Source organism: Lissotriton helveticus, chromosome 3_1 (assembly GCF_964261635.1).
Source record: "Lissotriton helveticus chromosome 3_1, aLisHel1.1, whole genome shotgun sequence".
Classification (NCBI taxonomy): Eukaryota; Metazoa; Chordata; class Amphibia; order Caudata; family Salamandridae; genus Lissotriton; species Lissotriton helveticus.
This window is the reverse complement of record NC_136061.1, coordinates 1099309309-1099324716: the sequence shown is the minus strand read 5'-3', so window position 1 is coordinate 1099324716 and position 15408 is coordinate 1099309309. Positions and strand designations below refer to the sequence as shown.

General features: G+C 44.1%; 1 protein-coding gene across 1 annotated transcript in view; it reads right to left on the bottom strand.

Moving 5' to 3' along the window:
- The window catches only part of PLA2R1 (phospholipase A2 receptor 1), a 974624-nt gene that overhangs the window by 333164 nt on the left and 626052 nt on the right, over nt 1-15408 (bottom strand). Inside the window, exon 12 of the mRNA XM_078681678.1 lies at nt 8275-8498. Within this exon, the coding sequence (XP_078537804.1) occupies nt 8275-8498 (224 nt within the window). The remainder of the gene's footprint in view (nt 1-8274; nt 8499-15408) is intronic.

Here is a 15408-nt window from a genome sequence, read left to right as displayed (position 1 = left end):
GATATTACATGTCATAAGGGTACAATCTGGCCTGTTCCTGGTCCTTACCAGGTTCCAGAAACCTCCAGCATCCCTCCTTACACTGGCAACCTTTAAGTCGCACCAAAACTGATCGTCCCAATCCCTCCTAGCTTCCCTGATGGTAAGCCTGTAGTTCTTCCTGGCATACCGAATCAACGCGAGATCTTTTAGCTTGACAGCCTTCACCAAAGCAGTTTTGATATCCGACACTTTTTGGTAAACCACCCCGGATTATGTTTCGGTTTCTGATCCACCCTAGCATAAAAGTCCCTACATGGTTTAGTAAGTAGGCTTCCCAGGGCTTCAGTGGTATTGCAAAAGAGGCGGAGAACCTCAGGTGGGGCTAAAGTGGAGGTGTCCAGCCTGGATACTGCCTCTTCAATCAAGGTCCCTAGATTTTGCATCAGGCCATCGTCAAGGACAACCGCGCGCCAATTGAGGCGCCTTCCCCCGTTCGATGGGCGAACATCAGACTTTATTCTTGCTTGGGATTGGGGAACAACGTGTGGGGATGGCCACATAGACTTTAGGCTTAAGGATAGCGGATTATGGTCGCTGTCCGTGGTTGGCAGGACCTCCATGTCTCTCAAATAACTCCAGAGCTTTAGGTCGAGTAAAATGTAGTCTATCCGTGAGGAATGGTCTACCCTGTTGTATGTGTGGGCACCTCAAGGGTCTGAAGATGTTCTCCCATTCACTGCCCTCAAACCGAATTCAAAAGTCAGGATGTTGAGCTGGATGGACCGTTGGGACCATCTCTTAATTGGCGGAATGGTAAGGGCTGGGATGCCCCTTTTACCATCCTCACCGCTAATGCCCAAAATGTCATCGTCCGCCAGGGGTTCGAAAGTACAATTAAAGTCCCCTGCGACCAAGACATTTGCGTTTTTGCTACATTTACTGAGCTCTTCTCCCAGAATGGAAATAATTGGAGATTCAGAGCCGCCATTAGTGCCTCTGGCAAAGATATTAAATATCTCAATAGTAAGCCCTCTGTGCGGACCCCTCACTGACACTTTTAAAATGTCTGGAGATTTGGAAGCGAGTTGTCTAGTGCGGCAGCCCAAGGAGATATCGATCCAAATTAAGAGACCTCCTGAAGGGCGATCTCTCCTGGTTTGGGAGGAAATAGCTGGTACAAAAAACGTAGCGTAGCCAACCTTATGACAGGGTTCCATGCTCCAAGTCTCCTGGAAAATGCATATCCCGTAGGACTCAATCAATAGGTTCCAATCGGGAACATCTAATTTCCTGGAGATGTCCGCTATATTCCAGCTCAGGATCTTTATGTCACTGCTCAAATTTGCCACCTCTGGGGTATGCAGTGTAACCGCCAAACTACACCCAGCTTCAGTCTCCACCGAGGTAATCACCTGCTCCCCCAACCCACTGATGTTCTCTCGAGCTGGGGGGCCAAGACAGAATTCATTGTAAGCGCTACCATCAGGGTCCGCGGATGCCGCCGTGCACCCAGACAAACCACCGTCCTTTGTTGGGGACTCGGCAAACTTAACAAATGGATAGGGATTGTGTCACCAGCCATAATCCGGCCTAAAACCAGCTCTACCGACCAGGGGCATGTAACGCTGGTGGGAGTCATAGTCCGCATCCGAATAAAGCCAATTATCCCTCCAGCCCCTAGAATGCTGACTAACAGTGGATTGGGGGGCCGAGACAGTTTGGAAGTGGCTAAGTTCGAATGTACCAATCCCTGTGTTCCCCCTGGTGGGCAGAAGATTACAGATATATCTGGCCACCCTAGGGTCCCTGAAGTTAACCAGGATGCAGTCCCCTGGCAGATCTTTGGGCCTATTCCCAACCCAACCAACTCTTCTGACATGAAGAACCTGGCCATCGAATGAGTTGGGCAAAGGTCTATTTTCAGATAGCCAGAACATCGTTTTATTCTTAAGCTCGTTATACGATTCCTGAATGCTTGATTTACGGACAGGTATCCCTGTAAGGACAACTACGTATGGCTGGCATTCAGGGGGTAGGTTGATGGTGGGAAGGTCAGTATCATTTTTGGCTACAGTAGCTTTTTTATTTATGTCCAGATGATTACCCTTCTGTCCCTCACTGCGTCCCGTGTTGGTTTTTTTGGGCTTGCTCTGGGCAGTCAAGCTAGCAGGACGTCCCTTGGATCCCTTGTCCACACCGGGCTTCTTACCAGCTCGGACATTGGATTCAATGGATCCATCCTGAATAGTTGGGTCTTCACCCACGCTGGGTCTTGATGCTTCCTCGATTGTTAATTGCCCTTTTGAAACCGGAGATGTTAAGTCCATCTGTATTGCTTCTGTCATTTCAGGTATCCCCCCCCAATTTTGGTATGTAATTTAATTAGGGATTTGAGAGAGAAAAAGTTATCGAGAGTGGCCTGCTCAAACCGATCGAGCCTCTCGGTCAAAACCTTCACCCTCTCAAGGACCGGGAGAATTAGTGACTTAAACAGTTTCTCAATTTGGGCCAAGGAGAGGGAATTATCAGAATGAGTTGGTGTACTAGGGGACGCCTGCTCCCCATTCTTTGGCTTATTCGGGGTACTTTGCGCCTGCGCTCTGGATAGAGAGACCACATGAGGAGCAGAGTTGGAAACTGTGGTTTGGTGATTCCCAACCTCCCCTCCTCCTATTAATTTATCACGTGCCTTTGGGTGCTTACTTATAAACTTCTTAGAAGGATTTAGGTAGTATGGCCTTGACTGGAATGTGGCTCTTTTCCGCTTGGAGGACACAATTCTGGGTCTGCTAGAGGGCACAACCTCTGGCTGCACCGGGGTATCTTCTGGGAAAGTGGGAGTACTCTCAATGACTTGGTCCCTGATTAGCGTGCACAAATCAACCCCTGATAAGGGCTGAGTGGACGGGTATATGCTACAGTTTAGGGCGTTGAGCCTGTCGAGACTAGCTCTAATGGCTCCTATTCTTGCCAGGTCTGGGACAGGAAAGCCTTCAACAAGTAGGTCAACGGCTGGCTGTACGGGAGATACTACCAAACCAGTGGGACCTAGGGAAGAGCGCTTCTGATCACATTAATCTTTGGAAAAACGACGTTCAGTATTAGCAATCTCCTTGTCAATAGCCGAGATTGCTCTGATAATAAACTGGTCCATCGTACCAATGACCCAGCCCCCTTTCCCTTACCAGATCGAGTTGTCATTGGCATCCGCGTTTATGCAGGACGTTGCGCAGACACAGCCAACAACTAAATTGCAAAGATTTTCGTGCAAACAATGCTCTACCTATGCACGAATTGAAAAAGTTAGGGAGGTGGCCCAGCCCAGCCCCCTCTGGCCCCGGACGGCCTAAGACAGTCCCGCCCTTGTCCCGGGCTTCTCCCGGGACGCTCTCGCGCGTTCCCGCGCAGTGGTAGCTTGTAACCAATGTATAGACCGAGCAGGGGGCGATGGGCGGGGCTCGCCAGGAGCGCTGGACCAGGTGTTAATGATCAGGCAGGGGCTCTTGGGAGATTGAGTCCCTGCCGCGTTGCTCCTCGCCCCTCCAAGAACTCGCAATCCTCCCAATACTGCTGACTCCGGTGAAACGCAGAGGACGCTGGTGTAAAGGGCGCAGCGCAGCAAGTTGTAGTGCTGATGCGCTAGTCCAGTCCACGCTAGCAAAGGGCTCCTCCTCACAGGTTAGTTCAGTTGCACAAAGTTTCAGTAGGGTAAATATGTGCTAGGAGTATCTTGGAACAGATTACTGAGTGCGTGGAGGAGGAAATATTACTCCCTATTGAACAAGTGGGTTTCAGTAAGAAATATTGTAAAATTGATAACATATGTATGCTGAAACTGGTAGCGGAATAGTATACCTCAGTCCGAGGGCTTAATGTATATATATGGCATTCATAGATATTTCAACAGCCTTCGATATGGTGGACCGTCCGACATTATGGAAAAAAAGTTAAGAAGTAAGGTATGCCTGACATGATCTCAGCTGTTAGTAGAGGGGCTTCGAGGATTATCCACAATAATTCCAACAAAAAATGGCTTGTAACAGGGTTGACAGCTGGGCACATTACTTTTCTCATTGTATGTTTTGGACCTTCCTGACTGCTTAACATCTGACAAAGGAAATGCTCTCAAAAAAGGTTGTCATCACTTTCCGTGCTTGATGTATGCAGATGTCATTGCAATTCTGGATCTAACTCCCAAGGGCCTGAGCAATAGGCTGGTGTCTTTACAACATCACGTGAAGATCCACATCTCTAAGATTAAGGTAATAATTTTAGGCTAGGAAGATCAGCAAATATGTCTGGGGCATAGGTCCAGAGAAACTGGAGATCATAAACTCATATCTCTATCTAGGGGAAATTATAGCAAGTAAAATGCTGGAAAAAAGCACATATTGAATATTGTTCCTCTAAGGCTTCTTTGCATGCAAAGGGGTTACGTGCTTTTTACAACACAATGGGGCAAAGAGATTTCATTCATTTGTTATCTGCATTTAAGGCGAAAGCCCCTCCGACTCCATAATGTGCCATAGGGTCTATAAATGTAACAAAATGTGATTTTTTTACTGAAGATGGAAGTGCAAATTTTACGTAAACCGTAATTTTAAATAGTCAGTTTCTACCCCAGCAATGAGGCTGGCATTTGGTCTGATAAGCTCCTATGTACAAGGGCTGGCCTGTGTAATTCAGTGGTGCTTTCAGCTGAAGAACAGTGAAAAAAAACATGTGGGATTTTATGAATTGTTAAATATTTTCCTCAGAACCAAGAAAATATACATTTTCCAGAGATTATGACTTGGCGCTAAGTTATCTAAACTACAGTAGGAGGTTCCGGCTTCCTGCTCTCCCATACAGTTTAAAAGCTACGTAAATGATGATGCATCTAGCTGTACTAGCTATCGGAAAGATGTTATGTCCTGTATGTCTAAGAGGTGGTAACTTCGTCCAGCTACTCCAAGGTAACTCAGCATTACTTGACCTGGAATTTAGACCATGGTATTCTATGTTTTGGACACTATTTTGAATTAACTTGCAACAGCTAAATGCACTAACAGCAACCTGGTCTTTTCCTGGAAAAAACAGGGAAATAGTGTAAATTGTGCAACTCAGGGATCCAGGATCTCAATCATGTATTTCTGTTTGGCCAGCATTGTCTCTTTGGCAACGCCACCTCTTAAGGCCAGTGTTCTTAAAGATTAATTTCAAATCAGCCACTGATGCACACCACTGAAAAGCTATGTGCATTGGCGGTTAGCCTCAAGGTAGGTTTGTGCAGGACCTGGGCTGTGGCCAGGCCTTGCAGTCAACCCTTGTTACATCCAGTTGAAGGTTATGTGGAATGGGTGTTGCCTGAAACATGATACATATGCATTTTTACTCACTGCCATACCCACCTCATATATGCACACAACCACCTGTGAAATACTTTTACCTTTCGGTCAAATAAATCACAGCTAATGTGAAGTTGGAGGTAGCATTGGGCATAAAACCTAAATCAATTTTTAAAACAAAGCTCTCTGAAATACATTTTAAAACTTCCAGTTAAGGTGACATTTTAATTTGAAACAAACTAAAAAAACACCTTGAATTTTCCAGTTATAGTTAGCACATACACCATACCACCATAGTGTTAGACATGGATATACATTTACATACCCAAGTTAAAGTTAGGTGTGTGAGTGGCATGATTTGCCAGTACAAAAGCACTTTTTGGTTACAAAAAGTAGAAACATCTCATTGTGAATCGGTTCAAAGGTGGATACTAATTTCATGCCCCCTTTTCTTACCTATTCTTAAGGAGCTTTAATATGTAGATTGGAAGCCAGAAAGGTATTTGCAACTCATGATGTACCCCTAGTATATAGCGAGTGAGTTTCTTGTGGTTGTAAAGCCTTAAGGGCCAGATGTATCAAAGGGTTACTCATTCTGTGTCTACTGGAAAATGTGTTTGTACATGTGGGCCTCAAATGTTGCAAATGGCAGGCTTTGCAACTGCAAAACCCATGATAATCAAGACTTTACTCCTGTCAAGGTCAACAGTAAATTTGCATCCAGGCTGGGATAGAGAACCACTGCTAAAATTGGTGAGGACTTAAGAGGATTTTGCTGGTAAACTATTTACACATCTGGAATTCTACAGCATAAACTATTTCCACAAGTTAGCACTTGTGGAAAGATGCATCTGTTTCATCTTCCTAGAAGTAATCCTAATATTTGTCTAACCTAGGTGTACACCAACCGGTGTAGTTTGACTATGATTGTTCTGAACCAACACTATGTACCAATGGTATTGATAAGTAAAGTAAAAAAGCAAAATCTTTTGTGTCATGCAGTTGCTAAATTATGAAGCCTTTCATCCTTCTGAATATTCTGGTTTGGACCGGTGTTTGTGGACATTCAATAACGTGTTGCATACATATGAAAAGGCCCATTATATGTACCTCAACCATATTTGCAAATCAGTTTCAGCGGATCATTCCACATGATTACGACAGAGAGCATTGTATGTTGAAAACTATAAATTAATAGCCAGAATTTTGAATGTTATAGTTTAAACAAATTCCCACTGCGAAGGACAATATATATTAGGAAGAAACCTTTTTATTTTTAATTATAAAAAAGCAAGAATAAACTGTTTGTAGTATAGGGCAGATGAACATCACGACTCAATCAATACTTTAATGTATTTCTTACAGAAGGGACAGTGACGTTTAGACGCGCCTGCTCCACCTACCAACTACCCTAGCTGACAGTTAATGGCAAACTATTTGTGCGGAGATCAAGACTTTTCTCATGGAACTGTGGCTCAGTATTATAAAGTATGTGTCTATACTGTTTTGTGTGGTCTTATCAGCAACGGGTTTCCTACTTACTAACCAAGTACAATGCTGTTTGTCTAAGCTATAGCTGAATTACTGAATTTGTGGACTTAGAAAGTTCATGACCTGGAATATATTCAACCATAGTAACATTGTCCTTCATGTTGAGACAATTCAGCACAAGGTGTATTTTTTTTTACATATAATATCATTTGATGAATGTGGCAGCTTCAATTGGAATTTCACTAGATCTCTGGGGCATTTGGTGCTACTTGTTTCATTCTAAAATACCACTGTAAAATAGCCCTGAGTGGTTTTGCATTTCTACTAGTTATGCCCAGCTCTAATCTTAGGGATGTCTTGGAAGACTTTTTAACTACCCGAAATGAGAGACTTGAGTATCTCGCCCTGTTCTTTACTTTGTAGTCTACAGAATACACTCGAATCGAAAAGACTTTATTCAGTGGGTTAAAATGAACAACCATGAGTAGCGCGAGCGCGTCGACCAAGATGGCCGCTACCGCCGGAGCTCCGTAAGTGTCCCGGCCCAATTAGCCGGTTAACGACGAATTTTATGTCAGGAATCTCCTAATTTTTGCGGCGCTTGCATTTCCTGCTCATTTCTCACCTTATGCTTCATTTTTAATCGAATTCTCTGTGGGGAAGTGCTTCTGCTGGCTCCTTGGTTCCTCCCCCCTGCCTCTGCCTCAGCTTCTGCCGGCTTGCTCTGCAAAGGGGGCGGAGTGTTCACGACGTGAGGGCCTGGCTTGGGCCTGGCCACTCCCTCGACCCAGTGTAGCTGCTGCACCAGTCCTTTTCAAGAGCTTTTGGGGAATTTTACGTCCTTTTTCCCTCATATTTATTCAATTTTGAGGTGTTGCTTCATATTTTGCATTTTTATGACGCAAAAGGTTATTTTTTCACCTCAAAATGGATAATAAAATGTGGCTGCTAATAAAAGGAAAAATGAACAACCATAAAAGCAATCACAATAAAACAATCACACATGCCTAAAATTGGAAAATAAAAGCGGCAGCAGCAACAATTCATTATGATCAAAGACGTCAATTCCAGATCTACATACTTAAAATTACTAAAAGGCTGCCAACCAGTCTCCATAGGGTTCATTACAGCATCAAGAAGCAATACTTTTACATATATTAATTGCATACCCTAGAATCATTCAGCTCAAGCAAATATTTTAAGGCAATGATATGCGATCTGGTATCTTGTGTAAGCAAACGTGGTTTTTAACAACTAAAATTGGAATAAGACACAAAACAGCATAAAGTGCATGGTGCTTTGTTTGCTCTGGGCGTCACAAGGACATGAGGTCGTCAGAATAGAGAATATACTAAAATTCATACAAAACAGTTCGTGAATATTTTGGTGAGATATGCTTGTAATACTTGAGACTACGTATGTGTATCGTGATTTTAAAGCATAGTTGTTGTGGACAATATTTTATTTGTATTACCTTGTAGCAGTTATGAAGGTGTGCTTCGGATTCCCATCCATGAACGCAACTGTCTTCATTAAAGTTATCATTAAAATATCCAGAATCCGAGTTTTCAGAAATCTGTTTTTCCTCATTTAGTTTCTGCTTACAGAATGACATTGCTTCAAAGCTCTGACAGTCCTTGACCTCCCAACGACCAGCCTGTGACCCAGATCTCATGGCAATGCAACCACCTGAACGGCCTAAAGCAAAGTAACCAAAAGAGAAAACAGACACATTTAATGCAGATCTCTGAATACCGCAGTGCTATTAAATGAATATACAGTCCTTGATACTGGGCATAGCCGTCAGTGGTGGGGTTGGGCACAGGGACCTACAATCGGATGGGGCCCAATTATACAAGCTGCTATCTTCAGTGTTTTTAATTAAGTAATTGGATTTGCACCTAATGGAGATGAGCCAGCATACAGGTCAGGTTTCACTGTCCGTCACTTCCAAGAAAACCCTAACAGTAAGGGGCAGTGAAAACTAAAAAATACAACCTCTCCATGGGAGGCAAGTCTCATGGTGAGACTTGCGACTTGAGACTTAATTTTTCAAAACAAAATACTGATTTGGGGTTTTGTTTCTGAAAATGAAAAAAAAGTCATTTTGTCATACATCTCCATCATGTTTGACGGAGCCGTATTGCAAAGTTACAAGACATTGGCAAGAACCACTGTAAGTGTGGTTTCTGTCAATGCTTGAAATGTTCCTTGGCCTGACTGACATTTCAAAATTTGGCAGCCGGGACCTCTGCCAAGGGGATGACTAAGTATTAAGTTGGGCCCTTCATTTCCTGTATTCTATCATGTGATGTATAATCCAATAAAAACCTATTTGAAAAATAAATGAATAAGAGGATCAGTGGATACTATGTCTGTTGAGGGAGCTAGTACTGCTTTACTTTTTAAAGGGATGTTCTCTTCTGGACTTGCCATATTACAGGTTTGGACAATGAGAAGGTTGATGCACTGTCATGTTTGCAATAAAGATTCTGTTATTTGGCCCTGGAAGCTGATCAGGGGGTCTCACCGAATTTTTTACCGACTGCTGGAGGGGTCACGCTGCTCACAGTGACCAGACGCCGTGCTGCACCTCTTGACCACGCCGCTGGGTCCCTGACGCTGTGGTCGCCCACGCCGCCGTGTAGTACCATCACACGGCCGCGGAGAGGAGCGGACCACAACACCCAGCTTGCCCGGGCTACCGCACCGCCCACTTCCTGCTGACAGCGCCAGGAGGCGCACAAAAGGAGACGGCTCCCGGAGTCGAGCGGGGGTCTCACCGAATTTTTCACCGACTGCAGGAGGGGTCACGCTGCTCACAGTGACCAGACGCCGTGCTTCACCTCTTGACCACGCCGCTGGGTCCCTGACGCTGTGGTCGCCCACGCCGCCGTGTAGTACCATCACACGGCCGCGGAGAGGAGCGGACCACGACCAGGGACGGGACGGGCTATATCCCTAAGAACATGGGTAAGCGCAAAATAGTTACTCCGGTGCAGGGAGAAGCTAAGGCCAAGGTTCCCAAATATACGACTAGTATAATTACATACTTGACGTCAAAAGTCGATGAATTATCCACCCAGATAGCGGTCTCTGAACGTGCGCTGGGGCTGGAAACTACATCTGTAGGCACAAGCTCTATTAACACCTTGCCTATTAGCTGTGCACCACTGGAGCCGAGGATTATCATTGAATCATGCCGACCAAACGTGGCGCTGACTCCCACAGTTTTGCCTTCTCCAGAACTTCCTGTTACTATTGCACCTTCCACATCTATGGACATGGGTGTCAAAGAAAATATGGCTAACACTCAGTCCAGGGATCAGCGCGCTAGTTACATCACCGAGGAGGGTCTCTCCCCTTTACTGGAAAAACTCTTTTCTGATAGACTTGAATCCGCCTTAATTCAGATTGCAACAGATATAACTGAGACTCTGAAGGATTGTGTCAATAACCTGTTGAGAAAATGTGAACGCATTAATGAGTTCTTAAATAGTCAGGCCCCTGTACTGCCATCACATAATCTGACATGTCCTCGTGTCCCACAGGTTTCTGCACCTATAGAAATTGACCCGCCGAATAACCCTGTTATAAACCCGCCCGCAGAAAACTCTGTGTATAACAAAGGGAACGTTGTAAATGGTAGATACATGCCCCTGCTGCAAACAGCACATAACCCTGTTCTGTTGGAAAAGCCACAAGGTCTTCTAGGAGAACGGGTGGGCAGGGTACCTCCAGTGCACCTACCCCCCGATGCAACTCCCTTTGTAGCAGTATTGGTAAATGTGCCTAAATTAGACACGGGGGAGGTGGAACATCATGAAACGCTGCTAAATCACACGGAAAAATGGTGTAATGCGAACTGCACGGGTGATAGTAACATCGCAGCTAATATCATGATGTGTAGAAGGGTTAATTGGGTGGGAAAAACCAAAAAATGCGTGGCAGGAGACTGTGTTATAGTTAATTTTAAATCTCGGGATGTCACTAGACGCCTTTTTTGGGATGCTTCCCCGTTGGACCCATTAGGTAAGGGTGTGCGCGCCATGCCTCTGGGTTTTTTTTATCCACCTGCACTCATGACAGCTGGAGGCGGGCACGGTAGGCCGCAGCAAAATAACAACCATGGGGTAGAGGGTAGACAAAATTTTCCGCCCCAAGGGAATGAATGGGTGACAAAGAAACCTAGGGGCAGTGGTGTTGTCACTTCTGCAAGGAATACATACATAGATAACCTGCCACTTTCTAATAGATTTGCGGCCCTTGCCAATCAGGCAAATATGGACTGACTAGAGCCCCAGCAATTAAATTTGATAGCTAATGTCCAGGATGATAATGTCAACATCCCTACCCCATGTAACATCACATCTAATGAAAGGGAGGTTACAATAGAGCAAGGTAATAGAAAAGTTAAGATTCTGTCCTGGAATATTGCGGGCTTACGTGCCAAACAGAATGACCCGATCTGGTTGGGTAAGTTGAAAGAACACGACATAGTTGCCATGCAGGAAACATGGGCAAGGGATAATTCTTTTTGGTTGGATGGCTATTCTTCATTCTTTGTCAATGCACAGTGTACCCCGGTGGGAAGGGACAGAGGTGGCCTGATGTTACTGGTGTCTCTCAATATAGCTGGAAGTGTGAGGGAATTTTCTAGCTCGTCACATCATTTTCAGTTCCTGGAAATCCTCCACCCAGATAAAAATAAGATTGTTCTTATTAATTGTTATAACTCCTTGCAGGGTGGACCCCCAAATTTTGTTTTAGAAAGTTTAAGTATGTTTATAACTGATTATATGTCAAAACAAACCACTTTTGTTCAAATCATTTTAATGGGTGATTTTAATGTTCATTTGTGCGGTTTACACTGTCAGATCAAAGACTTTAATGGGCCTGACCTTACGACCCCCCCGCATTTTGAGCATAGTTTGAAAGGATCAGCTATGGAACATCTGTTATCAGTAAATGACTTATATGAACCGGGTTTCTCTGATCTCAACGATTGTGTGGCCACGTATAATGCGAGGGGTAGTGAATCTATTATTGATTACATTTTTTTATCTCCGGGACTCCTCCATTATGTTCACTTTTATAATGCCATCGAAAGCGGATTTAGTGACCACAATCCGGTGTCCTTAGTCCTGGATGGGTCGCTTGGACTGCTCAAAGGGGCTTTGTTGGTCACTTCTGTGAAGAATGTAATGAGCAAAGAGCAAGGGAGGCGATTAAAATGGTGTAAAGTCTGCCCAGAGGACTTTTTAAATCTTATCAAACAAGATATGATGGCGGAACTTCAGATTTGTAGGGACCTTGAAAGGGGGGGCAAAGAGATAATTGCTGCCTTTGAGGCTATCTGCTCTAGGGTGGAAGAAGAGCTTACACTTAGCCCAAAGAGGGGACCTGCCCCAGTCTCTGGTTGGTTCGACCATACTTGTTCGAAAGCTCACTCTGCATTGATGGCTGCGCTTAAACATTCTCCCAGAAATAACTTAGTGGTAGCGCAGCTCAGGAAAAAATACGCTGAGGCGGTAAAGACACGCAAAAAAAACGTAAAAGAAGAAGCCTGGGACGCTTTAATGGATTCAACCACCCTCAAAGACAGTTCTAAATTCTGGTCCATAATAAATAACCCCTTATTTGCCCAATCACGTAATATAGATCTTGAGGCAAATATACCAGAATCAGAGTGGCTTAATCATTTTTCAGTCATTTATGGGAGCAATCAGGTTCATGAAACATTTCATATACCCTGCTATTCTGACTTGCAACCCAATCCAGATTTTAATGAAAATGAAGTTAAGGTCGCGATAATTAGTTCTGCTAAGAGTAAAGCCCCGGGACCCGACGGGGTTCCCCTAGATTTTTACAAATCAAACCCGGACATGTGGGCCACGATATTAACGAATGTTTTTAACCATGTACTTGTAGGGGGTTTCCCAAATACCTGGACATGCTCAATCATTGTCCCAATCTTTAAAAAAGGACTAAGAAGTGACCCCAAATGCTACCGCCCCATTTCCTTGCTGGATTCTTCTATGAAGATCCTGGGTAAAGTACTGTTGGCTAAAATTAACAAGTGGACACTAGAAAATGACATTTTGTCCAATGCTCAGTATGGTTTCCGGACAGGAAGAGGAACAGAGGACCAATGCCTAAATTTGCACATGATAATTTCTAAATATACAAAGGCAAAAAAGGGGGCAATCTTTGTTGCTTACATGGATCTATCCACTGCATTTGATTTAGTAAACAGATCAAAGCTGTGGGCCATGCTGTTAAAAATGGGATTGGATCCTCCTCTGGTCTACTTTTTAGCTGAACTCCACAAGGATTTAAAGGCTTCCATTAGAATGGATCAAGAGGGACATCGTACAGCATGGTTTAAATCAGGCAGGGGTGTACGGCAAGGCTGCATCCTTGCTCCTATGCTGTTCACTTTATACATAAATTCTCTGGAAAAAAACCTTTTGGCTGCTTCTGTGGATACACCGCGTGCAGGAGACACTCATATTCCAGTGCTCCTGTACGCGGATGACGCCGCCTTAATAGCTAGGACACATCTTGGCCTCCAGAGACTCTTAAATGCATTCAGTGACTTTATGTCTTCTCTTGACCTTGTGGTTAATAATTCTAAATCCCATGTTATGGTTTTTGGGGCTGCTAAAAATAATACTAAATCTTTCTATTGTAAGGGGGAAGTGATCACTAATGTAAAAGTTTTCACTTACCTCGGTGTAATCTTTGACACCAAGGGTAGTTGGTCTCCTCAGATAATAGCAAAAACTAAAGTTGTGAGGAGCTCTGTTAACGCCATCTTGAGCTTCTCAAGGAGACTCGGGGGGAAACCAATTGGTGCATTATTAGCTTTGTATAGGGCGAAATCACTGGCTATAGCTAGGTACGGAGCTGGATTGTGGGGCTATGTAAAAACTGAAACTATCCAAACAGAGGTTAATAAGTTTTTTTGTTCTATGTTAGGACTCCCCTTGTCGACAGCCACCTTTTCTGTCCACCAGGAGCTTGGAGTAGGGTACATTACTGACATCCTCTCTATGGCACCCATTCTTTTGTGGATTAGGGTCTGGATTAATAACAATTTAGGTCTTAATCACAAAATTCTGATGGATTGTTTAAAACTTGACAAACATAAAGACATTGCTTGGCTGTCATATATTTATAAGTGCTCAGTAGAATTAGGACGCCCGGAGATTTTCTCCTCTCCGTTTGACCTGAGAAAAGCAGACTTAGCTTGGGTCAAGGAAAACTTTTACAAGCTTAAGACCTTGGAGAGAGAGCAACTCCAGCTAACGAAACCTACGGTTAAAGCACATTATATGACAATTACCTGCATAGCCATCCAACCGTATCTTGCCCTGGTTAATATCCCGTTTCACAGATGGCTTCTGGTTAAGTTTCGATTTAACCAGATTTATTTGGTACTCTGTGATAGACAGGGATGGTTCAAGCCCGAGGATGCACCTGTATGCAAATGTGACAATTTCTCCATTCAAGACAATATGCACCTTATGTTGTTCTGCCCCTTTTATAATGCTCCAAGGATGAAGTATTTGTTGCCTTTGTTGAAGGGGAAAGCTTTCATACAAGCTAAACCAGCTTTACTGTTTCTACAAATGCTTGAATCGCCTTTGGTGATGTTCAGTGTAGCAAATTACCTTGTTGCTGCTGTTCGGATTAGGAAGAGGAAATTATAAGTCTACCATTGGGGACTGTGATGAATGTGGTATACTTCGCTTTTTTGCACATTATGATCTTTTTAATCTGACTTTTTTTCTGATTTTATATATTGTATTGTATGAAAAATTTTATCATGCACCTGGATTGCCTTTTAATTGTTATAGTATGCTTTTATGATTTTTAACAAAATCGAATAAAGTGGTTTTTGACTTGACTTGACTTGACTTGATCAGCTGTGACAAGCTTACTTAAGACCAGTGGGAGGTTCATTAGCCTTCCTGGCAATGGACATGTGATGAAGTCTTGATAAGCAGGGCAAGGAAGATGAGTAATAAGAATCTGGATTTCAAAACAGAATGGAGGATATGGTTAATTATGTCATGAGAATTAATAGGGAGGAACTAGTTATTTTTGCAGGTAAAATAGTGGAGTTCGCTTTTGAGGGCAATTGTTCTGGGATATGAGCTACCTTGGAGTAAGTTTGTGAAGAGCATGTAAGAAAGATGGGCTAGAAAGAAAGTTACAAATCATGACAGGAGAAAGCCACTCACAGTTGACATTTTGAGAAGGATGTTGGCTCAGGTGAGATACATGTGCACACCCACTTAGGAGTGTAGGCTGTACTGATCAATATTTACAATGTTATTTTTGGCATTAACCGCATCGCTGCGGTGGCTATTCCGCCGCAGCACTAGGGGGCGGGGCGGCCGCGCATCGGCCGCATGCTGGTGACGGAACCGCTCCGTCATCAGCCGTGGTTGGGCTGTGCTCATGACGGAGCGGTTCCATCATGGCCCCGCCCGCTCAATAGAACGCGCCGCGCAGGCGCGAAATCAGCGCCGCGCAGGCGCGGCAGCCGAGCCATGACGGAACCGCTCCGTCATCAGCACAGCGCCACCGCAGCTGATGA